This window comes from Marmota monax, unplaced genomic scaffold (assembly GCF_021218885.2).
Source record: "Marmota monax isolate L192 unplaced genomic scaffold, Marmota_monax_Labrador192_F-V1.1 WCK01_AAM20220418_F8-fsc00083, whole genome shotgun sequence".
In the NCBI taxonomy this organism is placed as follows: Eukaryota; Metazoa; Chordata; class Mammalia; order Rodentia; family Sciuridae; genus Marmota; species Marmota monax.
The window spans coordinates 2,758,777-2,784,077 of NW_026692848.1; the positions used below are offsets into that span (position 1 = coordinate 2,758,777).

General features: G+C 52.1%; 1 protein-coding gene across 13 annotated transcripts in view; it reads left to right on the top strand.

Annotated features, from left to right (window-relative positions):
* LOC124095914 (uncharacterized) overlaps positions 1-21,964 on the top strand; it is an 83,031-nt gene extending 61,067 nt beyond the window's left edge. For all 13 annotated transcript variants that reach the window (XM_058580928.1, XM_058580925.1, XM_058580932.1 and 10 more), the window contains 5 exons: positions 8,515-8,624; positions 12,174-12,234; positions 12,813-13,012; positions 19,717-19,816; positions 20,169-21,964. In XM_058580928.1, the coding sequence (XP_058436911.1) occupies positions 8,515-8,624; positions 12,174-12,234; positions 12,813-13,012; positions 19,717-19,816; positions 20,169-20,219 (522 nt within the window). In that variant the 3' untranslated portion in view covers positions 20,220-21,964. The remainder of the gene's footprint in view (positions 1-8,514; positions 8,625-12,173; positions 12,235-12,812; positions 13,013-19,716; positions 19,817-20,168) is intronic.
* The last annotated feature ends 3,337 nt before the right edge of the window (positions 21,965-25,301 follow it).

The following is a 25,301-nucleotide window of genomic DNA, read 5'->3' on the forward strand; positions in this document are numbered from 1 at the left end:
GCTCAAGGACCAAGGCAGATTAGGGTGTTCCCGGTTTTAAGATAATCGTGTTTAGGGCGTTCCCAGTTTAGGTTCCAGGTTTAAGGTTTAAGATTATTCCTGCTGGGAATAGGGCGTATCCTGCTGCCTGAGTTCCCCTTGAGTTCTCATGGGATTCAGACAGTATATTTTGGGAGATAGAAGCCCAGTGGAGGTGGATTTGGGCAGAGAACGTGGATTTCCCCAGAACGTGTTTGTAGACGGCTGGTGTGAGTTCGGGAATAAAGAGTTGCTGTTTGAATCTACAAGCTGTGTGGTGGCTCGTGATTGTGTGCCCAGCCAGACTGCGGCATTTGTGCCCAGCCAGACTGCGGCAATCCTGCACTTGCAGAGGCTGGGGGGGGGGCGGGAACCCAGTGCTGGGCAGCCTGCCCCTCCTCCACGCAGCACGTGTTTGCTGGCTCAGGCAGGTGAAGAGCGCCTGGCTGTGCTCAGACGGGTTCTGCATCCCAAGACAGCGCGCAGCCAATGTCAGAGGCCAGTGTATCTGCAACACTACCTGTGAAGACGATTGCCGGCTGCTGGGTAGAAGGCATCCCGCCCACTTAGGGGTTCCCTTTTAATCAAGGAGAGTTGCATTCATGCTTTGAAATATTTCTTTTCCCCAAACTTCTCAGAGTGCTGAAGGCAGTCTGGGCCTCCTCTCTCCTCCAGTCTCCTCCGGCAGTCTTTCCTGAGCAATCCCTCTGGTCTGTTTGTCTCCCCCAAACCTTGCAGCTTGGCAGAACCCACTGGGCTGTAAAGGGCTGACTTAGTAAATTCTATGCAAAGGGATTAGAAACACAAACTGGGAGGACCCAGAGACGACACTGGCAGGACTGCCTGTAGGTACGCAGATTTAGAAATGCTTTACAGCTTCGGTTGGGAATTTTACACGCTTTGCCTAATTGTGGCAGATAACATGCACTCCCCTGGCCTTGCCCAGCTGAGCACGTGGTCGTAGAGCTCCAGGGCCTCGCCATTGGATCTGCCGGCTGGGAAATGTGGCCTCAGCCCTGGGCAGTACAAATGGCGCTAATGACCTCGAAAGACGTAAGCCAAATGGGGTCATTGGTGCTTGGGACGAACTATATCCTCCACTTAGAAGCCAGGATCACACGTTAATTTGCTGGGTTCTAGGAAAACATGCTTTTGTGGGGTTTGTAATGAGGGAGTGTATCATCAATAAAATGAGGAAAATCCTGGATGAAGTTCCTTCTTACTTGATTTTCTTTCTTTTTAGAGTCTGTACCTATGCATAAATAAATACAGGATGTTAATTTTGTACTTTCTCAAAATGTATCATTTTCTATCCACCCCAAATATGTCTAAAAACAATGTGAGGTACACACAGAGGGAGTTCTAACATTCCAGCCTCAGGACATGAGTGGTCTACTACCCCAAGTGACAAAAAGGGTGCCACAGGAATTTGGCAGTGCAGATGGAAATGCCACAGTGCTCACTCCTGATGGGAAACGATGGGATACAGAGTTTTGCTTGATCCATGTGTCTTACTAGGGAGCACAGGCATCGTATTGTGGGAAATGATTTATTTAATCACATTTTTAGCAATAAAATGAATCTTGGACTATGCCTGGAATGTGGTCTTGTCCCAGATGGAAGGATCCTATCTCCATGGTTTAGTGCTTAAGATTTGGATCACCCCAGGAGGTTTCTTCCAACAACACAAAGTGTCCAGGTGAGAAGGCGGAGCCTGGTCCCATCCTGGGAAGACCTTCAGAAGCCCCCGGAACAGGAATACTGTTGAAATCTCCGTGGACGGATGTCTTCATTAAGAAAAATGTTCCATCATAGCCTCCAACAGCTAAACCAGGAATACAGAAATGAGTAAAACTGGCTCCCGGGAAATAGGGAGCTCCTACCCGGCACCTGAGAGCTCAGGAAGAGGTGGGGGCGGCCTGCTGGAGAGTGGCTTCCTGGCTGTCCTGGTGATCTAGGGCAATGCTTCCTGGCAGGGACAGGGGAGTCATTGTTTTAGGTCTGCTGGGCCACAGCTGGTCTCTTGGGCAGTCCTCTTCTGTCTCTTTTTAAAATAACACTTGAAAAATGTCAAACCACAGATCTGGCCCCTTGGCTGGAATCTGCAGCCCTCTAGTCTGGGATGCTAACTTGGTGGTTCTCCTTTCTGAATTTTAATTACAGAAGAATAAATCCAAATGTGCTGTGTATCTTTTGGAGTCTAAGTTAAGAAAGCCATCTCTCTCACCATCTTTCACTGTAGTGTTTAGGCTAGGGCTGGGGCCCGTGTGGTGCTGCACACCTGTGGCAGGAGGGTCGCGTGTTCAAAGCCAGCCTCAGCAACTTAGCAAGGCCCTAAACAATTTGGTAGGATCCTGTCTAATTAAAAGAGGATGGATCTGGCTCAGTGGTTAAGTGCCTGAGTTCAATCCCAGTAACAAAAATAAATAAGTAAATAAAATAAATGAACAAACTAGGGCTGGACTATGCATAAGGCCTATATGCTGAGACCCTGGCCCGAGGATGCCTGATGAAGTTCAGATTTCAGGGCCCATTTGCCAGAGGACAGCTTTTCTTATTGTCACCTGATTCTACATTGTTGAAAAGGTGGCTTTGATTTTGAATGATGTGTTTTACCAACACTAGAAATGCTTCCATGGGTCACCCTACCCTAGCCCCAGTTTTTTTGTAGAATTTAAAGTTTGGAACCCAAGGGATAAAATTGGTTGAAATCATCACCTCGATAAGGAATGTTATGTAGGATGCAAACACAACATTAAAGAGTGAAGGTAGTTGGAACTGCATTGTGAATTCTTGGCTGAGAGTTTTAAAATGTGTTGAAGTCCATTCTGTGTTAAGGTGTTGGGTGTCCCTGTATAAAGTAATGTCCTCAGGGCGAAAACAGAGCTCTTCTTGTTTCTTTCCTGTGCTTGGTTTCTTTGCTGCTCTCAGCCTCCCCACCCCAGGGGGCAAAGTACCCACTGCTCCCTGCACAGTGCGCTAATAAATGCCGAGGAGCTGACTGATCTAGACTAGGGTGGCCCCTGTCTGGTCCTGCCCTGCTTTCTTTTGCAGAAGAGCTGTGTTCACTTTTCCATTTCTTTAAAGAAATACATGCATTTTTCAATCTGCCCAATAGTACCAATAGAAACCATTTAAGATTGCTTTTGATACAGAGATTTTCTGTTTTCTCCTTTCTGTTTCATAATACTGGCCCAAAACACTGAGGCATGATGAGCTAGTGATTTGCCAAGTCTCACTACAATCTGCTCATAGGTGTTCTATAATTATTAATTTCTTCTATCACTTGAAGAGAAGTGGTGAAATGTTTCCTATAAATACCTACAGAAATCTGACGTCTTTGAAAACACGTCTGATTTTTACCCATCTCTCCCAGTTTGATGAGGAAGAACAACCTTGTGTTTTCAGAAGCACTTTATGATGGGGCTTGATGCTGTGTGACATTTTCTGACCTTGGATGGTGGAGTGTCTGAGTTAATCTGGCTTCCCCCACCCCCGCTTCCCTCCTTTAGGGTCTGAGCTACCCAGGACTTGCATTGCACCGAGGTTTCTTCTGGTAGGTGATGGGACCTGGGGATCCGTGGGGGTCAGGGGCCGTGTGTCTCTCCAGCTGTGGTCCATGCACACTCCACTTGTAAATATCGGACCCAGCACCCTGGCTGTGTGAGTAGGGCGCCTTGCCACCCTCTTCCACCCCTTCTCCCTGCGGGGCGGCTCAGCCTGGGGTGTCAGGGAGATCATTAAGGGGCACTGCTCCTTCTCCACACCTGCGACGCTTCCCTGCTGTAATTTTATGGGCCGTGAGGAGGCAGGTTTGACACCGGGACACAGTCTCTGCCAACAGCTGCAGACGAGCCAGCTCCCCAGACAGTAAAATGTAAAGAGGGGGGAGGGGGCAACCTTTGAAGTTTGCAAAAAAGCATGACTTTGACCACTTCCTCTTCCCTTTTTAAACGGCTCCCAGGTATTATGTTGAGAGCGGCTACCGCTAGCTTTACAAGGACAGATCCGCTTCCTCCCAGCGCTGGAGACTCAGGTCTGCATGGTCCCCAGCATTTTAATACCATTTCTGGATGGCCCTCTGTGTCCTAGATGACACCAGGATGAGCAAATGGGGAATGGCTGCTGAGCTGGAGGTGCAGTGGGCATCTGCACAGACGCACACCTGCACGGTGCTCTAGGCTGTGTTGCCGACAGCGGCTTCTTCCTTGGGCTTCCTGATTCTGACCATAAAGGAACCGTGACATGAGGAGCGGATTAAAGCTGTGGCTTTTTTTTGATCTTAGTGTCCAGTGGCTCCTTTCTTTTCCCACTTTGTTCCAGCATTTTCTCTTTTTGTTTAAAAAGAGACTCCAGGAGTTTAGTTGATCTGTCACTTCTAGGTACTTTAGCATAAGAAGTCCTGGATGTGTGTGTGTGTGTGTGTGTGCTTGTGTGTGCACATGTGTGTGAGTCCAACACCACCTGCTCCTCGGGAGGCCTTGCTCAGTGAGCTTGTGGGGAGCATGCGTGGTGGCCAGCTGTGAGGTGCTAGGGTAGCCTCTGCGCCCCTTGCGAGGGCTGCAGGCTGCTGTGAGGCTGAACCGTGGTAATGGGAAGAGCTATGGGAAAGCGAATCCTGGCTGACCCCCGACCCCCCCCCCACCATGTCCTGCTACTATCCCAGGCTGCCAGCAGTTCTCGGCTGGCAGCTCTCTCTGCCACTCCACCATGGCCACGTTGGGCTGCTCCACCCTTGTCTGCCTCTTGACCTCCCAAGGCCTTCTGGTGTCCACTCTTGCTCTTTTCACCTGGGTATCTACCCAGACAATGGTAGCAAGTGCCTCTATGACAGCGTTGGCCTCCCCCGCAAACCCTGCGGAACCTTCCTGGTGTTCCTGCGGGTAGGCCTCAGCCGGCACAGCACTCCTGTCTCCCTGGCCCCCATCTCTCTGGCTTTCAGGCCTCCGGTTGGGCCTTGCACGTCCTCCTAAGGAGCCACGGGCACACTCCCTGCACCCCCAGCGCCTCCGCGTCCTGCAGGCGCTGATCCAGCTTCTTGGAGAAGCACTGTCTACCTCCTGGTTGTTGGAGCTCCTCCCGTGCCAGGGTCTTGTCACTAAGTCCTGCCGGTCTGCAGCAACCTTGGGCCCACGGCCTGGATGTGGCTGGCAATGCCAGCCTGTGATGGTTTCTACCCAAGGAAGCCAGACGCTCCGGGAGCCAGCCCGGCAGGCAGCAGAGTGGATTCCCTGCAGGGCAGACCCAGGCCTCGGGAGTGCCACGAATCTGCCACGAGGAAACTGCTCCTGTAATCCTTCGTCCCTGGCAACGAAAGTACTGGGTCGTACTGCCTCGGGCCCTGGGGAGCAGGGACACACGTCCTCCCTCTTCCCTGAGGCACCACTCGGTCCCCTGTTCATCACTGTCCTTGCTAGCACACTCCAAACCCAGCCATCTGCATGCCACCCAGGTGCCTGTTGGGCAAAGACGGGTCCCTGGAAGGACATTCACATGCACACTCTCCCCTCTCTTGACCAGGTCCAGGCTCTTCTGAGCTGAGGTCTCCTCCCACCCTCTGACTGGGCACCTGCCCTTCATGCTTGTTCAATACACCAGTGCAAGCCGTGTCCTCCAGACGGGGTGCTCTGCGTCTCGGGACAAACTGCCCTTCATACAAGAGGCTTATGCAGGGGTTGATGTGCAAGAACGGCAAGCACACCACAGCAAAGTGACAGTAGGGACACTGTGGGACCCAGGGCCTCTTGCTCAGCCTCATGAAGAGGCAGCCTGACAGGAGAGTGTGGTCTAGCCAGAGTGGCGAGAGGTGACCTCCTCAACTGTTCCTGGATGTAGGCAGTTCCAGGATGGAGGTTTCTCACCAGAACACTGATGTCCTCCCCTGGGGTCTGCTGCCCCGATGCCCTCCCCTCCCCTCAGGCGCAGAGCAATGGACTTGTCCACCTTTGGACTGAGACCTCTGAAACAGTAAGCCCTGAATAAACTTCCCCTCCTCTAAGTTGTTCTTGTCAGATATTTTTGTCACAGTGACACAAAGATGACATACCTGTGTGGACCATGATCTCCCTAGAGGAATACAGTGCTCCCACAGAAGCCAGAAGATCCTTCATGTTTCGATAAAGCTTCTAATGACCTAAGTACGTGTGGTGACCCGCGCCGTTTGGAGGATTTAAGCGTGGCCAAGGGATAAGGCTTCCTTTTCATCTGCTGCGGGTGCTGTGTGGGGTGCTGGCTCCCATTGACACCAGTCCTCGTTTCCTCACCTGGTGCACGGCTGCTTCTGTCTGCACCTTGCCAGATGCTCCTGCCTGCTGCCCTGGATGAGTGAGGCAGCCTCCACTCCATCTATTTTTTTTTTTTTTTTTTGGATACTGGGGATTGAACTCAGGGGCACTTGACCGCTGAGCCACACCCCCAGCCCTATTTTGTATTTCATTTAGAGACAGGGTCTCACTGAGTTGCTTAAGGGCCTCACTCAGTTGCTGAAGCTGGCTTTGAACTTCCGATCCTCCTGACTCAGCCTCCCCAGCTGCTGGGATTACAGACGTGCACCACCACACCCGGCTCCACTCCATCTTTTTTATTTTGGGCAGCGTTGGGGTGGAACCAGGGCCTGGTGCATATAGGCAAGTGCTTTGGTACAGCCTCATGTCCACCCTCACTCTTATTTATCTGCTTTGATGGGGTGACTGAGGTCTTTCACTGAGGAGAGCTGCAGTGACTGGCAGGAGCCCAGCACGACAACATCATGTGGAAGAACCTTCCAGGCCAGGGAGCAGAGGTGCCCAAGGCTGTGTGCTGCAGTCTGGCTGGGCACAAATAACCGGGAGGTCACGAGCCACTTGTAGGTTCAAACAGGAACTACTTTATTGCCAGAACCCAACGGGAACTCAACGGGAACTCTGCGAGAACTCAAAAGTATCAGGCACCCGAGGTAGCAGGAGCCCCCTTATTGCCGGACAGCAGAGGTTTATATACACAACTGAATACACAGCCTGTTTCAATTTAGCATCATCCAGTTAGAGCAATCAGTCATTATCTTAATAATTATACACAGCTTAACTTAATTATCATCATCTTAATGGCTCGCTGATGTTACTTCTCAACCACTCCTTCTGGCAAAATGCCAGGCGCCATCTTGACTTGGTTGTGGCTCTCAACAGCTGTGGGCAGGAGCCAGCTTGGTGTGTCCCAAGAACAGAAATGATGTGGGACACCTTGCGGTGAGGGCAGGGCTGTTGCAGGGGATCATGGAGGTAGGAGGAGTCAGAGAGGCATCCAGCCTTCTCTGAAAGGGCCACATGGGCAGAGATGTCAGCCGTCCACTCAGTAGCTAATGCACACGAGATTCCCACACTGTGCAAGTCTTACATACCGCGTTTCTTGTCCTCACAATCGATGGGTATCGAGGTCTAAACTGGCAAAATAAAGGAGTCAAGTGAGGCTGCAGGCCAGACCACCTACCTGTAGTGATGGAAAAGGAGCCAGAGCTGGACTTTGACCCAGAGAGCTCTGACTGCCCACTGCACTGGGCCCCTTTTGGTTTTCCTCAGGAGATGGTTCTAGAAGAAATGACAGAGAAAAATCTGAAGGCAGGCTCAGACCGAAATTCCCCAAACCCGTGAAGCCAGCAGCAAGAGGAGCAGAAACAAGTGAGCAGAAACCATCCACCTGGCCTTTGGTGCAGGCTTGACCCAGCACAGGCTGCACATGGCCAGGTGCTGTCAGGGCGCAGGGGCAGCTCCAGCGCCATCCAGCCAGACCTGAATCATGAGGCACGTGCGCCACGTCCTAAAATCAGGAGGCCCGTTCTGAGCCACCGTTCTGTTGCGTCTTGAGTCGAGTCCAAGCCTCGATTTTCAGCAGGGGCCTTTCTCTCTGCATTAGCTGCCAGAGGAGAAGGTGTATTTGTCACTTCTTAAGTCCTTGTGAAAGAGGAGGAGCACAACTGGCTGATGGTGGCACTGAAGGATGTGTAGAAAGATCTGTCTCCTTTTCCCCAAGGGCCTTCTTTCTCAAGTGACCGAATGGAGGAAAAGGTGTCAACAGCGAGAAGATGCAGGAAGACTGGGAAGACGAGCCCCAGGACTCTCCTCCCACCCTGGGCTTCAGAGCCAGAGGGGCCTGAGTTCAAAGTGAGACTCAGGAGAATCAATAGTGGAGAAGAAAGAAAGGAGGAAACTCACCGTGATTCTTTCCCACTGCGAGAGGAATGAGCCTGGCCAGAGGCAGGACAGAGGGCCCAGCTTGCTGTCCACCCTTTACCTTGCTGATAATTTACACTGCTGGAAGGTTTCCACCCATGTCGTAAGTATTATGCATGCCAACTAGGGGGAGTAACTTGCTACGTTTAGCCCTGGAGAATCATGACAGTGTACGGCTGCCGTGTGTGATAACGTGCTCTCCCGTGCTGTCCCCCATCCTTGACCACTGCAGATTCCATCTCCAAGGTGAGACACAAGCACAAATACTTTCACAACAAAATATTTCTTACAGAGCAAGATCGCTTGCAAAGCAGGTGAGAAGGATTCCCGAAGTAAGATCTATCTTCGTCGCTTGTATCAGATGTATTCAACCTCTCTTGCAAACATGGAATTCTCCAGAAGGTGAGTTCCTTTCTAAAACATATTTTAATGCCTTTTTTTTCTTGGTTGTTTTGTGGTCCTGTGAATGAAGTCCAGGCCCTTGTGCATGCTGGAGCTACACCCCAGCCCTTAATGCCTAATTTAAATGTCTTTCCACAATCGTCTTTGCACATAAGTGTGTTAGAGAATTGCCACTCAGGAGGCCACCAAATGCTCTGGAAGGCCATCAGATAGGGCACGGTTACCATCCCTCTGAGATGGAGACCCAGAACTTTAGGTAGCCTGGCTGGGGGTCTTCAGCCATGGAAGGCCTTCTGGTCCCTGGCCTGCTTCCAGAGGTCCTATGTGTCCTGGGAGTACTTTCCTGTAGCTGTGTGGAGATGTGGGGGTTGGCCTCTCTGTGTCCCTGGCACTACTGGTGGGGTCACAGTGAACCTCAGGACCCGGCTCACCGTTGCTCCTTAAGAGCCAGGACTTGAACTTGGATCCGTGGCCCATCCTGCTCTGTGGGCTGGGGGGTGTGAAGCCAGCGCATGTCTCTTGGCCATCGGTCGTGCAGAAGCCCACTCCCAGTGGAGACTGGCAGGGAGATGGGAAACTGTGTCCTTTCTTTAGAGGACACAGAAGCCAGGCCATCTCGGAATGAGATGGACGGAGGGCACTGTGATGGTCTGGAGGACTCACTGGGACCTCCTAGTGTTTCAAGGCCACCTTTTCTGAGATTCTGAACCTGGGGCCTTTCTCTTCCTCAAAGGGCTCAAGAGCTCTCTAGATCTGTTGAACACACAGCAGAGAGATGGGTCCTAAAGGTGGAGACCAAAGTCTTCAGGGGTCAGAGCCTTGTGAGGGGGAAAAGCCCCTTCCTTCCCTCCCCAGAAACCCAGAGTCCACCCCCGGGCTGTTTCCCACGAGGCCACTGCACATGTCCAGCTGGGAGACTGCTGTGGATTCTTGTAGCAAGGAGCCAGTTTCTGGTCATTTGGAGGGTGGAGGAGGTGTCTCCCTGGTTTAGGGACCAATTCAGGCTCCGCTATTAGCATTTGAATCAGGCAGCCAAGCAGTTTTGATTGAACAGAGAAGCCAAGCCTTTGTTGTTGCAATCTAAGGGCTTAAGTAATTTTCTGGCCTGCTTTAATCAGTGGGAAAGGGGAAATGGAGATGGGCCAAGAAGTGTGTTCTGGCCTCTGAGGCCCAGCGTGAGCCCCTGATCCCAGGCCGGCTCCTGAACTGCCGTCCTTACACTCAATCTGCTCAAGTGTCTCCAGAATATATATTTTTTGGTTTGGATTAAACCAATCCAAATAATTATGGAGACACAGCAGGAGGGGATGGCAACCCCATGGTCACAGTCTTCTCTTGCAACCCCCCACCCACAAAAGGAGCCGAAAGGCAGAGATCTGTGGCCGGTTCAAGGACAACATCCAAGTAACCTTGTCACACAGTGGAGCTACGGCCTCTTAAGAGCACAGGGAACTCCTGGAGGTAGCTCATGGTATTTAATTGACATGGGAAGGAGACAGTCTATCCATGTACATAACTAATAAAAATTGTAAAATCTTAAGTTTAGAAAGGCTGAAGGCCAAGTTTCCTCAGCCCGCTTGCTCTTTCCCGTAGCTGGCGTTACGTTTTCTTATATTGTGCACAGACAGACAGACATGAAGGACTCCAAAAATGCAGATGACTATGAAAAACCTGTTTGGAAAAAAATAGTCTTTGGAAAACTTGACCTCTTGGCAGCCATGCTCAGAGTCTGCTCTGGGCGGGGTCCTGGAGCAGATGAGCCAAGCCCCTGGCCTGCTCCATCTGGGCACACTTTCTGAGGAAAGGTGCCTATGAAACACCCAGAGGCCCTGGCATACCTCGTGGGGCCTGCTCGCGTCCTTGTGTCCACGCTCAGCAAACCCCAGCGCCTGCACACTCAGACGTGAGTGCGTGGCATTACAGCGCGCTTCCAGAGGCATCCAAGTACACCGCACCCCCTGACGTCTGCTCTGTCAGCTCAACTACCTGCAGGCTCCCTGCAGGCCAAGGGCTCCCTGCCTCTCAGACTGGCTCCAGCTCACTCCCTGATTCCTCTTCCTCTCCCTCATTTGGGCCACCCATGGCTTCCCCTGGAGTCCTCCCCTGCAGATGGCCTTCTCTCCGCCCAACCCTGCATGGGGGCGGGGGCCTTTCCGCACCTTCCTGGGGGATGGTCCCAGCTGTTTGAGAGCTGGACGCCTGGAGGGCAGGTACTCTGCCTTCATTAGTGTGTGTCTCCCCCTGGGCTGGAGCCCTTCCCCAGGGAAGGCAGTTTACCCAACAGCTGTTCCCGGGGCTGATAAAAGACCTCGTGTTTGCTTCTGCCTTGGTGTTTGCTGTGTGGCGTGTGTGGAGACAAATGGCCACTCTGTAGTCAGCTTGAGAGGAATCCACCCTGACTCCCCCACCTTTGCTCTGGTGACCCCATGGCTCAGCAGGAGCCCCCCAGGGCTGTCGGCTGAGCCTGTGTGGAGGTGGGAGCTCACACGGTGCTTCTTTGTCACAGGTGTTCTGGTCTCTCCAGGGGAAGCCACGCAGAAGGGGGACGATGTCCTGGCAGGCCTTGCCCACAGTCCCTCCTGGCCGCTGGCTGTTCACTGGCTCTAGAGCCCGGTGCTGACGCCAGGAGTCTACACTTTGACGGGGACAGGTCAAGGGTAATCCAAGGTCCCCTGGACTCTCAGGCTGACCAAGGCCTGAAGGGATTCCCTGCCAGGCACGGTCTCATGGCCTCTGTCCCCAGGTGAGGGGCACTGTGCTCCAAACATACCTTACCACACTCCAGCCCTGGGACTGTCCCCCTCTGGCGAGCCAGCGTGCCCCTAGGTGTGCATGTGTCATCCCTAGTGTGTAAACAACTGAGTGACCTTGCACACTGTGGGTGTGCACACGGGACTCGGAGCAGCGAGGATGGCATATTCCTGAGCCATCCTCAGGGTGTTGCCAGCAGCCTGTCCATGAGCCAGCCCCCCTGACAGTGTGCACCCCCTCAGCCCATGTTTCCTGGACATAGCCCCCTGACAGTGTGCACCCTCTCAGCCCACGGTCCCTGGGCATGGCTCCCCCAACAGTGTGTACCCCTCAGCCCATGCTCCCTGGACATGGCCCCCCAGCAGTGTGCACCCCTCAGCCCATGCTCCCTGGGCATGGCCCCCCGACGGTGTGCACCCCCCCAGCCCACACTCCCTGGGCATAGCCTCCCGACAGTGTGCACCCCTCAGCCCACGCTCCCTGGACATGGCCCCCCTGGCAGTGTGCACCCCCTCAGCCCACGCTCCCTGGGCCTGGGCCCATTTTTATGCCAGGTTTACTTTTAATAGTAGGTCAGAAAAGGGGATTGCATGTGGCTCCACACTGGGGGGACTTGCAGGGGCTCAGCAGAGCCACACAACGCATGGAGGCTGGGGGCTTCCCCTGGGGCAGTCCTGGTCCAGGCTTCCAGCAGGAGCAGTGGGAGGACCTGTCAGAGCAGCCTGTGTGTGTTCAAGGGGTGCTGAGCCTGACAGCTTCCCTGTGTTTGCTTTTCTCTGTTTGGTGCCACCTGAGCAGACTGATGGAGAGAGACGGCCGCTTTGCAGATGAGCACGCTGAGCGCAGAGCTGGAGGTCTGGTCAGTGACCCTGGGTCTAGTGGCAGCACAAGTGACACTCTGTCCTGCCTGGGATGGAGATCTGGGAGGCTCTGGGGGAGCTGGCATTCTTGTGGGTGCAGAAACCGGCCAGCAGGCGGTGGCTGCCCTGGAGGGTAAGGAGTGAAGAAGTCCGTTTGCCCTGAGTGGTGGTGTGGGGGTGTCTCGGGGCATTGGTGACCAGGGGACCGGGGCCAGTCGGGGTTGTAATGAGACAAAAATCTATTGTTGAATCCAACTTAAAAACAGAACCCAAAGACCCACCTTCCTCTGGCCCCAAGGGCCCCCTCAGTTGCCACCCTGTGATGATCTGGCAGCAGGCAGGAGGCAGAAGTGCGTAGCCTGGTGGGGTCCAGGCAGCGTCACTCAGCAACGAGACACTACTTCCTAAAGTGGCACTTATTAGACAATGGAAAACTTAAAATATGAATAAATAAATACCCATTTAAGTGAGCATTGCTGCCCTACTGTCCCAAACTCTTTTCTAAACATTGTTCCTCGTATTACAAATATAATGAAAGCAGCCACAACGAAATCAAAGTATTCTTTGCTTCTGAAAGCTGGATTTCATGGTCCCGAATGAAGACACCGGGCAGGAAGAAGTCCAGCCCAGGGAAATGGGGACAGAGGACCCACCACCCATCGGGCGTCAGCCTGGAGCAAGGCCTGCCCTTCGCTTCCTGAAGTGCCAGAGCCTAGCGAGTGCACAGAGAACGCCCCACCGGAAAACAGGAGGTCGCCAGGTGGCCCTGTGTGGCATGTGAGTGGCAAAGCAATCGAACAAAACCCAGAAATGAGAAATGTTTGCAAACAGACAAAAACTAACAAGCAACCCATGTTGCAGTGATGAAGTTTGTGGTGGAGGTGATCTGGGGTGTGGCGGAGGTGAAGGAGTGTGTGGTGGTGGTGAAGGGGTATGTGGTGGATGTGGTGGGGTATGTGGTGGAGGGGAAGGGGTATGTGGTGGAGGGGAAGGGGTGTGTGGTGGAGGTGAAGGGGTGTGTGGTAGAGGTTGAAGGAGAGTGTGGTGGTGGTGAAGGGGTGTGTGGTGGAGGTTGAAGGGGTGTGTGGTGGAGTGAAGGGGTGTGTGGTGGAGGTGAAGGGGTGTGTGGTGGAGTGAAGGGGTGTGTGGTGGAGGTTGAAGGGGTGTGTGGTGGAGGTGAAGGGGTGTGTGGTGGAGGTTGAAGGGGTGTGTGGTGGAGGTGAAGGGGTGTGTGGTGGAGGTGAAGGGGTGTGTGGTGGAGGGGAAGGGGTGTGTGGTGGAGGTGAAGGGGTGTGTGGTGGAGGTTGAAGGGGTGTGTGGTGGAGGTGATGGGGTGTGTGGTGGAGGTGAAGGGGTGTGTGGTGGAGGTGAAGGGGTGTGTAGTGGAGGTTGAAGGGGTGTGTGGCGGAGGTGAAGGGGTGTGTGGTGGAGGTTGAAGGAGTTAGTGATGGAGGTAATCTGGTGTGTGGTGGAGTGAAGGGGTGTGTGGTGGAGGTTGAAGGAGTTAGTGATGGAGGTGAAGGGGTGTGTGGTGGAGGTGATGGGGAGTGTGGTGGAGGGGAAGGGGTGTGTGGTGGAGGGGAAGGGGTGTGTGGTGGAGGTTGAAGGGGTGTGTGGTGGAGGTGAAGGGGTGTGTGGTGGAGGTGAAGGGGTGTGTGGCGGAGGTGATGGGGTGTGTGGTGGAGGTTGAAGGAGTTAGTGATGGAGGTGAAGGGGTGTGTGGTGGAGGTTGAAGGGGTGTGTGGCGGAGGTGATGGGGAGTGTGGTGGAGGTTGAAGGAGTTAGTGATGGAGGTAATCTGGTGTGTGGTGGAGTGAAGGGGTGTGTGGTGGAGGTTGAAGGAGTTAGTGATGGAGGTGAAGGGGTGTGTGGTGGAGGTGATGGGGAGTGTGGTGGAGGGGAAGGGGTGTGTGGTGGAGGTGAAGGGGTGTGTGGTGGAGGTGATGGGGAGTGTGGTGGAGGGGAAGGGGTGTGTGGTGGAGGTGAAGGGGTGTGTGGTGGAGGTGATGGGGAGTGTGGTGGAGGTGAAGGGGTGTGTGGTGGAGGGGAAGGGGTGTGTGGTGGAGGGGAAGGGGTGTGTGGTGGAGGTTGAAGGGGTGTGTGGTGGAGGTGAAGGGGTGTGTGGTGGAGGTGAAGGGGTGTGTGGCGGAGGTGATGGGGTGTGTGGTGGAGGTTGAAGAAGTTAGTGATGGAGGTGAAGGGGTGTGTGGTGGAGGTTGAAGGGGTGTGTGGCGGAGGTGATGGGGAGTGTGGCGGAGGTGATGGGGAGTGTGGTGGAGGTTGAAGGAGTTAGTGATGGAGGTAATCTGGTGTGTGGTGGAGTGAAGGGGTGTGTGGTGGAGGTTGAAGGAGTTAGTGATGGAGGTGAAGGGGTGTGTGGTGGAGGTGATGGGGAGTGTGGTGGAGGGGAAGGGGTGTGTGGTGGAGGTGAAGGGGTGTGTGGTGGAGGTGATGGGGAGTGTGGTGGAGGGGAAGGGGTGTGTAGTGGAGGTGAAGGGGTGTGTGGTGGAGGTGATGGGGAGTGTGGTGGAGGTGAAGGGGTGTGTGGTGGAGGGGAAGGGGTGTGTGGTGGAGGGGAAGGGGTGTGTGGTGGAGGTTGAAGGGGTGTGTGGTGGAGGTGAAGGGGTGTGTGGCGGAGGTGAAGGGGTGTGTGGTGGAGGTGAAGGGGTGTGTGGTGGAGGGGAAGGGGTGTGTGGTGGAGGTTGAAGGGGTGTGTGGTGGAGGTGAAGGGGTGTGTGGCGGAGGTGAAGGGGTGTGTGGTGGAGGGGAAGGGGTGTGTGGTGGAGGGGAAGGGGTGTGTGGTGGAGGTTGAAGGGGTGTGTGGTGGAGGGGAAGGGGTGTGTGGTGGAGGTGAAGGGGTGTGTGGTGGAGGTGATGGGGAGTGTGGTGGAGGTGAAGGGGTGTGTGGTGGAGGGGAAGGGGTGTGTGGTGGAGGGGAAGGGGTGTGTGGCGGAGGGGAAGGGGTGTGTGGTGGAGGTGAAGGGGTGTGTGGTGGAGGTTGAAGGGGTGTGTGGTGGAGGTGAAGGGGTGTGTGGTGGAGGTGAAGGGGTGTGTGGCGGAGGTGATGGGGTGTGTGGTGGAGGTTGAAGGAGTTAGTGATGGAGGTGAAGGGGTGTGTGGTGGAGGTTGAAGGGGTGTGTGGCGGAGGTGATGGGGAGTGTGGCGGAGGTGATGGGGAGTGTGGTGGAGGTTGAAGGAGTTAGTGATGGAGGTAATCTGGTGTGTGGTGGAGTGAAGGGGTGTGTGGTGGAGGTTGAAGGAGTTAGTGATGGAGGTGAAGGGGTGTGTGGTGGAGGTGATGGGGAGTGTGGTGGAGGGGAAGGGGTGTGTGGTGGAGGTGAAGGGGTGTGTGGTGGAGGTGATGGGGTGTGTGGTGGAGGGGAAGGGGTGTGTGGTGGAGGGGAAGGGGTGTGTGGTGGAGGTGAAGGGGTGTGTGGTGGAGGTGAAGGAGTGTGTGGCGGAGGTGATGGGGAGTGTGGTGGAGGTGATGGGGTGTGTGGTGGAGTGAAGGGGTGTGTGGTGGAGGTGAAGGGGTGTGTGGTGGAGGTGAAGGGGTGTGTGGCGGAGGTGAAGGGGTGTGTGGTGGAGTGAAGGGGTGTGTGGTGGTGGTGAAGGGGTGTGTGGTGGAGTGAAGGGGTGTGTGATGGGGAGTGTGGTGGAGGTGAAGGGGTGTGTGGCGGAGGTGAAGGGGTGTGTGGCGGAGGTGAAGGGGTGTGTGGTGGAGTGAAGGGGTGTGTGGCGGAGGTGATGGGGAGTGTGGTGGAGGTGAAGGGGTGTGTGGTGGAGGTGAAGGGGTATGTGGTGGAGGTGAAGGGGTGTGTGGCGGAGGTGAAGGGGTGTGTGGTGGAGGTGAAGGGGTGTGTGGCGGAGGTGATGGGGTGTGTGGTGGAGGTGATGGGGAGTGTGGTGGAGGTTGAAGGAGTTAGTGATGGAGGTGAAGGGGTGTGTGGTGGAGGTGATGGGGAGTGTGGTGGAGGTTGAAGGAGTTAGTGATGGAGGTGAAGGGGTGTGTGGTGGAGGTGAAGGGGTGTGTGGTGGAGGTGATGGGGTGTGTGGTGGAGGTGAAGGGGTGTGTGGTGGAGGTGATGGGGAGTGTGGTGGAGTGAAGGGGTGTGTGGCGGAGGTGATGGGGTGTGTGGCGGAGGTGAAGGGGTGTGTGGTGGAGTGAAGGGGTGTGTGGCGGAGGTGATGGGGAGTGTGGTGGAGGTGAAGGGGTGTGTGGTGGAGGTGAAGGGGTATGTGGTGGAGGTGAAGGGGTGTGTGGCGGAGGTGAAGGGGTGTGTGGTGGAGGTGAAGGGGTGTGTGGCGGAGGTGATGGGGTGTGTGGTGGAGGTGATGGGGAGTGTGGTGGAGGTTGAAGGAGTTAGTGATGGAGGTGAAGGGGTGTGTGGTGGAGGTGATGGGGAGTGTGGTGGAGGTTGAAGGAGTTAGTGATGGAGGTGAAGGGGTGTGTGGTGGAGGTGAAGGGGTGTGTGGTGGAGGTGATGGGGTGTGTGGTGGAGGTGAAGGGGTGTGTGGTGGAGGTGATGGGGAGTGTGGTGGAGTGAAGGGGTGTGTGGCGGAGGTGATGGGGTGTGTGGTGGAGGTTGAAGGAGTTAGTGATGGAGGTGAAGGGGTGTGTGGTGGAGGTTGAAGGAGTTAGTGATGGAGGTGAAGGGGTGTGTGGCGGAGGTGATGGGGAGTGTGGTGGAGTGAAGGGGTGTGTGGCGGAGGTGATGGGGAGTGTGGTGGAGGTGAAGGGGTGTGTGGTGGAGGTTGAAGGAGTTAGTGATGGAGGTGAAGGGGTGTGTGGTGGAGGTGATGGGGAGTGTGGTGGAGGTGATGGGGAGTGTGGTGGAGGTTGAAGGAGTTAGTGATGGAGGTGAAGGGGTGTGTGGTGGAGGTGATGGGGAGTGTGGCGGAGGTGAAGGGGTGTGTGGCGGAGGTTGAAGGGGTGTGTGGCGGAGGTGAAGGGGTTAGTGATGGAGGTGATGGGGAGTGTGGTGGAGTGAAGGGGTGTGTGGCGGAGGTGAAGGGGTGTGTGGCGGAGTGAAGGGGTGTGTGGCGGAGGTGATGGGGAGTGTGGTGGAGGGCGAGGAGAATGCAGAGCCAAGCACCTGGATCCCTGATGTTCTGCGGCAGACCCTGCTTGGTCTCAGCCAGCCGACACCTTTCTCCAGGAGTCCCCAAGCACCCCCTGAATGGGTGGCCTGGGCCTGCGCTCCCCCAGCCTCAGCCCCCAGCCTCTGCTCTTCCTCCCTGAGTCCCCGTCCAGGGGAGCAGTCTCCTGCCTCGGGCCATTACCAGCTCTCGTAAGGCACCTGTGAGGACAGCAGGTGGCTACCACTGTGTCTCCTGCCTCCAGGACAGTGACCGGCACACAGCAGAAGCCCATTATTGTTTCTAGAACGAATACCTCGATGGGCTCCTGTTGGTCCAGGTTTCTTCACGGCCAGGCCCAGCAGTGCCCCTGGCGGCACCTGGTCCTCCCTTCCTCGCTCCCTCAGGCCTCAGCCAGGCTTGGCCTTGGCTTCCTGTTGCACAGTGGGTGCTGGGACCCTGATCGGGTTGTTGGGATCCTGCACCAGCTCGAGTGTCCAGTTCCGTCCACTGACAGTGGTACCAGCAGTGGTACCTCACACTTCTGGCCAACGCCCTCACGGGAAGTGGGGAGCGCTAGGCTGCCGGGAGTCGGAGTTGCATCTGGTGGTGACAGGCTTGACACCATCGCGGTGCCCTTCTGTATTAGCCCCTGGTCCCTAGGAGCAAGTCCTGTGGAGCTTCAGGCTCGGTTTGCTCAGGTCGTGGGTGATAAAGATGCGCAGGAGCTCTGCCATCTGTGAGCCTGCCTCCAACCAGGGAGAAATCCACTGGCAGCCTGGCCCCGAGGTCTTCAAAGTGCGTTTGCAGGACAGATGCCCTTAGCAGGAGCCAGTCTGAGGAGGCTTGGTGAGGCCTCCATCGGGACCTGAGAGTTAAGTCTTCTGTTACCTTGGTGTCTTACTGACATTGCTTTTCTTCTCGGAGTCCTTTCCAAATTGAGGGAAGTGAAGAGAGTGAATGTTTCTGTCAGAGTGCCTTGGGTCTCAAATGTAGCTGTCGTACCCTCTGATCCTGGAGGTGAAGCCTGACACCAGATGTGGTAATGACTGGCTCCTCTCCTTTGCGGGCGAGCATGACATCTGCCCTTGGCAGTGTCATGCATGCCAACCTTCTGGGCACCCCATGTAGCCCATGGCCCAGGACAGCACGGGGTCATTTGGCTCCTTTGCCTGACTTGGGTCCAGGGCTTGTCCTGTAGTCCCCATCTCCAGACAGCCCGTGTGCTACCCACTTGTGATGTCTTCAGACAGGAGCTTCAAGCCAACTTATGGAGCAGGTGAAAATTCACTGGTCACTACTTTGGATTTTCCCTTTCCCCCATTTTTTTAATTGGTGCATTGCAGGTGTACATCACGGTGTGATCTCTTGTCACATAGCCATGTGTGCACACAGTGTTATAATATAATTTGTCCAATGTCATTGGTTTGTTCCAATTTTCATTGAGGTTATGGAATGTGAATGTTTTCCTATACAAACATGCACACTCACACAGAGACACACAAACCAACAGACACACATAGATGCGGACACACAGATCCTCGTTGAAGGTGATTTGTTTCATTTCTTTGATAGTTAGTTTTGGTGAGGACTAAGGTGTCTTGCCAGAAAAAGATGCAGTCTTTTTTCCCCCCCAGTGGCAGAGCAGCATGGGTTATACTCAAAGCATAAAGTGGACCACTGTTCCATTTCCCCACTGTCAATCTCTACATTCCATTTCTGTGGAAACATGGGTGACAACATCTCCGAACTATTTTCTGCTGAAAGGGGTGGGGATGTTGGGGAAAGTAACCCAAGGTTCTTGTACTCTATCAGGTGGGGTGTGGAAAAGATGCAGTCTCATTTAGCAGGAATCTGTGGCTCACAAAACATCCTCCACAGCAGGATTGTTGAGCACAAAATGCTAATCCAAATGTTCTCTGCTTGATTCCCAAATCCTGAAGAACATCTCCATGATTTTCCCAAGGATCAAGATTTCCAATTTGAGTTAATATAGGCTATGCACTCAAACAGTCAGGAAAGGAGGGCAGGATATCAGTAAATGTGATGCATACTCAATGCAAAATTCACAAGGGAAGCAGGCTTCAGAGAGCCACTGAGGGGGGCTTGGTCTGCAAGCTTGTAGCAGCCTGTGGTGCCGACCTAAGACTGGCCAACCCAAAGTGGGGAGGCGGAACCCTTAAGACACTTGCACTTGATTGTGTACATATGAATTCTTGGGGAGAGAATTCATAATTTTTTTTAAAAAATTGGATTCTTAAGGAAGTTAATGTCATTGAATGGGATAGAAAAAGTTCTTATATTTGCAGAAAAAAGTTATGTGTTGGTATTAACACGATTTTGAGTTTATGCACAGAAAGGCAGTTTAAATACCATCTAAGGAGCCTTCCCTCTTTCCTTAGGCGTAACCTGGCAGAGCACGTGAAGGGTGAACCTGCTCCTCCTGGGATGACCACAGCACCCCTGGCCCTGGAGCACATGATTCTGACTCACCGCGTTGTGGTCAGCTCCTGTCCTTCCTCTGATGTCGCCCTCCATGAGATCAAAGGGCAAATGAGAGTGGGAGCCAGGGCTGGAGAGCTGCAAGGGTGGGAGGTGTGGTTGGAGCAGGGTCCCAGCAGGGGAAGGTTCTGAGGATTTCAGGGCTGGGAACTAGATGGGCCAGCGGTCAGAGGTGGAAATAGGGAAATTCCTGAGCCATGGTAGGAGCTGGAGGGAAGGAGCCATTTCCTAATTCCCTGGTGAGAAAGAGCAAATGGCCGATAATGAGGTGAGGCAATGGGGGGTGTGTCCCTAGGACACTCACCTTTAAGGTTTCATATATATGGGTGTGTTTTTTTTTCTTTCATTGTAGGAGGCCAAGACAGGAAGTCGGTACTGGATTAACTATGTGGTTGAAGAATGAAGCTGCCCTATCAGAACTAGATGCAAAGAAGGAAGGAGAAAGAAATGTTGAAATTCCCCAAGAAGTAAGGAAAAGACAGCTTTCTCTTTCTTTAATCCGCAGTCCAAGTAGGTAAGCATGTACTCAACACGCAGCTTCAAGCCTGTTCCTCACCGTGTGGCGTTTCCACGGGGAAGCCCGGGTGACCGAGAATCCCTAGAAGCAGGCCCCGGTGGATCAGACTCACAGTGAAGCCAGGTCACAGAGACGGTCAGCACAGGTACACAGTCAGCCTGTGTTTTCTGTGCCTGACCAGAGCGTTATGGCTGAACAAACCTCAACATGAGTTTTTAAACTGTGAGAGAAAATATTTGAAAAGGAGTGAAATAGAGATTGTGAAGTGGAAAAATATAACAAATGAAAAGAAGATTCAGTGAGTGAGTTGAACAGTAGCTTGGGTGTACCTGAAGATGAACCCCTGAACTAGCCAGGTCAGAAGAACGACCTCATGCAGCACTGGAGAGAGAGATGGAACCTGAGAGGGCCCGGGGCACAGAGGACGGAGGAAGAAGTCCAGCACGTCTAATCAGCTCCACTAGCAATAATGGAGAGGAGGGGGAAGAAGCAGGATTTGAAGAGAGAAGAATTTCCTCTGATTTAGGAAACCCAAGAAACATGAACAAAGTGAGTCAAAAGAATACCACCCAATAAGAAGTGAAGATGGTCAAAGGATCCCCAGAAAAACAAGGGGATAATACCCAGAAATGCAGACAGCACCTCAATAGGAGTAACAGGCAAATTCTCTCAGAGTTATTTTAGCAGGAAGGAAGAGAGGGCTGGGGATGTGGCTCGGTGGTAGCGCTCGTGCCTAGCTTGTGTGACGTCCTGGGTTCCTTCCCCAGCCCTGCAGAAGAAGAGGAAGAAGAAAAGAAATTATAAATAAGTAATAGAAATCCTAAAAAGTCCTACAAATGTTAAATAAAACCAACAAATTAAAAAGCTTTCCACCAATAAAATAAGGAAACTCTAGGCCATGTGGTTTCATGGCAGAATTCTACAAACCCGCAAGGAAGAAACCATGCCATTTTTCATGCATGACTGTCTCAGAACACGGGAGCCAGCATGTGAAGGCAGGTGACCGCAATTCCAGAGCCAGAGCAGGCGTGTGTCACCAGGAGGAAACACAGCCACCTCAGGCAGGGACACACTTGCTTTACTCTGGAAGAAAATGTGAACAGATGGGGCCTAGTGGTGCCGCTCGATTTAGTAAGTTCTGCTTATAATAAAAGTAACAGGAAATCATGACTCGGAGGGAAATCCTTCAATCTGAAGGTGCACACACTCACACACACACTCACACACACACTCACAACACATAAAAATATACTTCACATCTTTCCCATTTTTATTCCATATAGTATGGGAAGTCTGACTCATAGGAAAGAAAAAGATATAAAAGCTGTAAAGTTTATAAAACAAGATATAAACTTGTCTTTTAAGTAGAAAAATTCCAACAAATCTACAGATTGATTATTTGTTTGATTGTTTGGTTGATTGTTTGATTTGGAAGATTGCTGGAAAAAGGTGAAGATACAAAAATTGACTATATTTCTATATACCAGCAAAAATTCAACAGAGAAATGTCATTTACAATGGTTTAAAAAATAGCAAACATCTAGGGATGATTTTAATGAAATCGTGCACTATGAAAACCATGTGCTATTTTTGCAGAATATTTTTTAATCTAAATAAATAAATGGATACACCTGTTTTGTGGATTATAAGACTTGATACCATAATGATTTCAATTTCACACAAGTTATAGATTCTATATGATTCCAACTGTTATCCAACAGTTTTAATTTAAATACAACAAATTGATGCTAACACCTATATAGAAATGTAAAGTTTCAAGTAGGGCAAAATATTCCCTCTCTTGAACCTTGTACCAGTTCGGACAATGCTGTAACAACAGGCATAGGATGGACCCGTGTGAACCCACTTGCACACACACCAAGCACAGAGCACAGAGAAAGACCCTCACGTCTGTGCACACAGCTTGCAACAAGAGTGGTCTTCAGGGCAGCAGGGAGAGGACACTTTCAGCAAGTGACCCTCGGCCATGTGGGCAACCCTGGATGGGGGAAAACCACACCAATCAGTTCTGAATTGATCGTAGGTCCCAGGGGCAAAAGTACAACAAGTGAAGTCCTGAAATATAACTTAGGAAGTAACTTTATGCTGTCAAATAGGGGAGACTTTCACAAGTAGGGTTCAAAAATCATTTTTCACTGAGAAAAACGTTAATGAAGTAGACTACATTAAATTAAAAACCACTTTTTTTGGGGGGGGGGTTGTCAAAAGACGTCCATGAGCTAATTGAGAGGTGAGACAAGGTAGAATAAAATATTTCCAACACTGGTACCGGCAACAGGCTTGCAGACAAAATAGGTGAAGAACGCCGACAAACACAGAGCCCAAAGGCAGCAGCCGGACAGAGAAGGGAGAGGTTTGAACAGAGGTTCAGACCCATAGCAGATGGCCAGGGAAGCACCAAGGTGGGCTCAGCTGCTTTAGTGGTCAGAAGGGAAGGTCATCACCACAGGGACAGGTCGCCACCCTGACCAGGATAACTACGGTGAAGAAAGACATGTGTGGACATGGGCACCCTGGATCCAGGCAGTGAGACCCCCTTCCTGTGTGCTGACCTGTTCACTTCTTTGCCTTCCTACTGTGTGTTTGAAACACACCCCTGAACCAGCGATTGAGAATTTGAACTCCATCTGGGCGCTCCTGTCTGTGGGCTCTGCAGCAGCCCCCGGTGGGGATCGAGGAGAGAGCCTCTGCCTCCAGGCTCTCTTCCTGCCCTCCACCCACCACCCCCCTAGGCACAGTGCAGGGAATGCCAGTTCTCTCAGGGGAGGAGAAGGGGGCCATGTGGCACTCGTTTGCTTTATTTACTATGTTTGAATTGGCAGGTAGCATGTCTCACATGTTACATGTGTGACCATCAACTGAGGAGCAGTTGGCACACTGGGAGGAGGTGCCAGGAGCAGGAGTGGGAAGGTGGGTGTTGGTGTTAGGTAGACCCAGGTGGATGGGTGGGAGCTGGTGAGGGGTCAGTCCAGGAAAGAAGATTTTACTCTTATTTTGACTTGAGCTTAACTACACTCCATCCACCCTGGATAAAGACTTGGGTGGCAAGACCCCCTGGGCTGCACATTTAGAGTCAACAGATTAAGGCAAAACCATTTTGGTTTAAAAAATGAGGGGAAAAAAAGTATTTCTGAACATATAAGTTGCCTCTAATAACTACACCTTCAGAAAATCATTTACAAGAATCTAATCTCCAAACATAATTACTCTTCACTAAGAGGATGGGGCAAAATTGACCAAAATGATGGTTTATTACAATAGCAGGAGGCCACAGGGCATTTAACAGGTGAATTCAGCTACCATGATTAGCCAAAAAAAAAAAAAAAGTTTCTGGACTTTGCACCAGGGTCCAAGTCAAAACTTTCACATGGTACAATTTAGATGCTGGGAGAACTGGGATCTGCTGGGTAACTATAACATCCTACAGTTTACACACAAACACATTCTCTCTACTTTATGAATAACTCATTTTAAAGGTATCTGAACTGCATTCAGAACTTTAGAACTCATCCTGGCAAGGAGAGGCTCTGGCCTCTTCTCAATAGATTCGCAGGACAGAAGGCAGCCCCAGTTCTGAGCTGGCACTGCCCACGAGTCCTGGAGGGGACAGGAAGTCATGCCCATTGCTTGTCCACTCGGCAGCACTTGCTGAGGGCTTGCTGTGCACACCTCCAGCTACCGGGAGCACCCAGCTGAATAGGATGGGCAGTCACTGCCCTCTGCTCCATGGGGGGTATGGAGAGATTCTGTGGCAACTCCAGGAGGCGTTAGGAGAAGCTGCCATCATGAGGTTGGGAGAGCAATTGTATAAATAGTTAATGAAGAAAGTGCAATGTCAAGTCACATCGAAAACAGAACTGTACTTCTGTAAAATCACATTTCTGTGGACTGAGTTGTAAGAACTCTTGGGAAAATTAGTAAGTTAGTTTTGGGGAAGGAAAGAAAGAAATTTGCAAAATTCCCACATCTTTCAGGAAGGAAGGAAGAGTTGCTACTATTCTTCCTCCTATCTGGCTAAAGAATGAGAAAGAACTCAAGAAAAAGAAGTGGCCTAAGTAAATTATAATCCTTTAGCAATGTTTTCAACTTCCAGATAAATATATGTACACATTATAGTCTCCAGAAAGAAGAAAAAAATTGCCAAACTTGTTCACACAGGTTACATAGCCCTTATCCAAAATGCTAACCACATGAATTGTTTCAGATTTCAGTTTTTTGGATTTTGGAATATTTACATAGACTTTACCAGTTGAGTATTTCTAATCTGAAAATCAGAAATCCTAAATGCTTCCAAGTCAAACCTTTTGAGTATTGGTGCCTAACAAGTTTCAGATTTTGGAGCCCTTGGGATTTAGATTTTCAGATCAGGGATGTTCAGCCAGTAGGAAAAGAACAGTAGTAGGGAAGTGGCATATAAAGAATGTTCTAGATTGGGTGCAGTTCTTGAGCCAAAGGTCATGGTGGACAGCAGAATGGTCAGCACACTCTCCCTGACCTTCTAACATTTGCTGTAGTGAAGAGGAAGACTTTGCTCAATGTGGAATACTGATGATTTCAGTCTTCAGTGGGACTGGTCATGGGATGCTTGTTTTTCAACCCCAAAATGACTGTGGCTCTGAGCTGGGTCATGGACCCACTTATTTTGGGAGACTCCTTCCTCACCTTGATGCGTAACCCAAAGCAGCACTGACTCAGAGCTACATCTTATTAACCTCCACAGACATGTCTGCTTGATAACAGAGAAACGCAGGCTGGGTATATCAGAGGACTTTTCTATGGGAGGCCAGAATTCAACTGGTGGCCAGTCAACTAGCCAACTGAAGGTGCACATTATTTCCTGATGTAAAATTTGCAAAATTCCCACATCTTTTCGTTTTAACTAGTTTTAAAATTGTAATGTAAATTTATTTTCCCGAGGACACCAGGCCAGGCTGCACCACGTTTCAA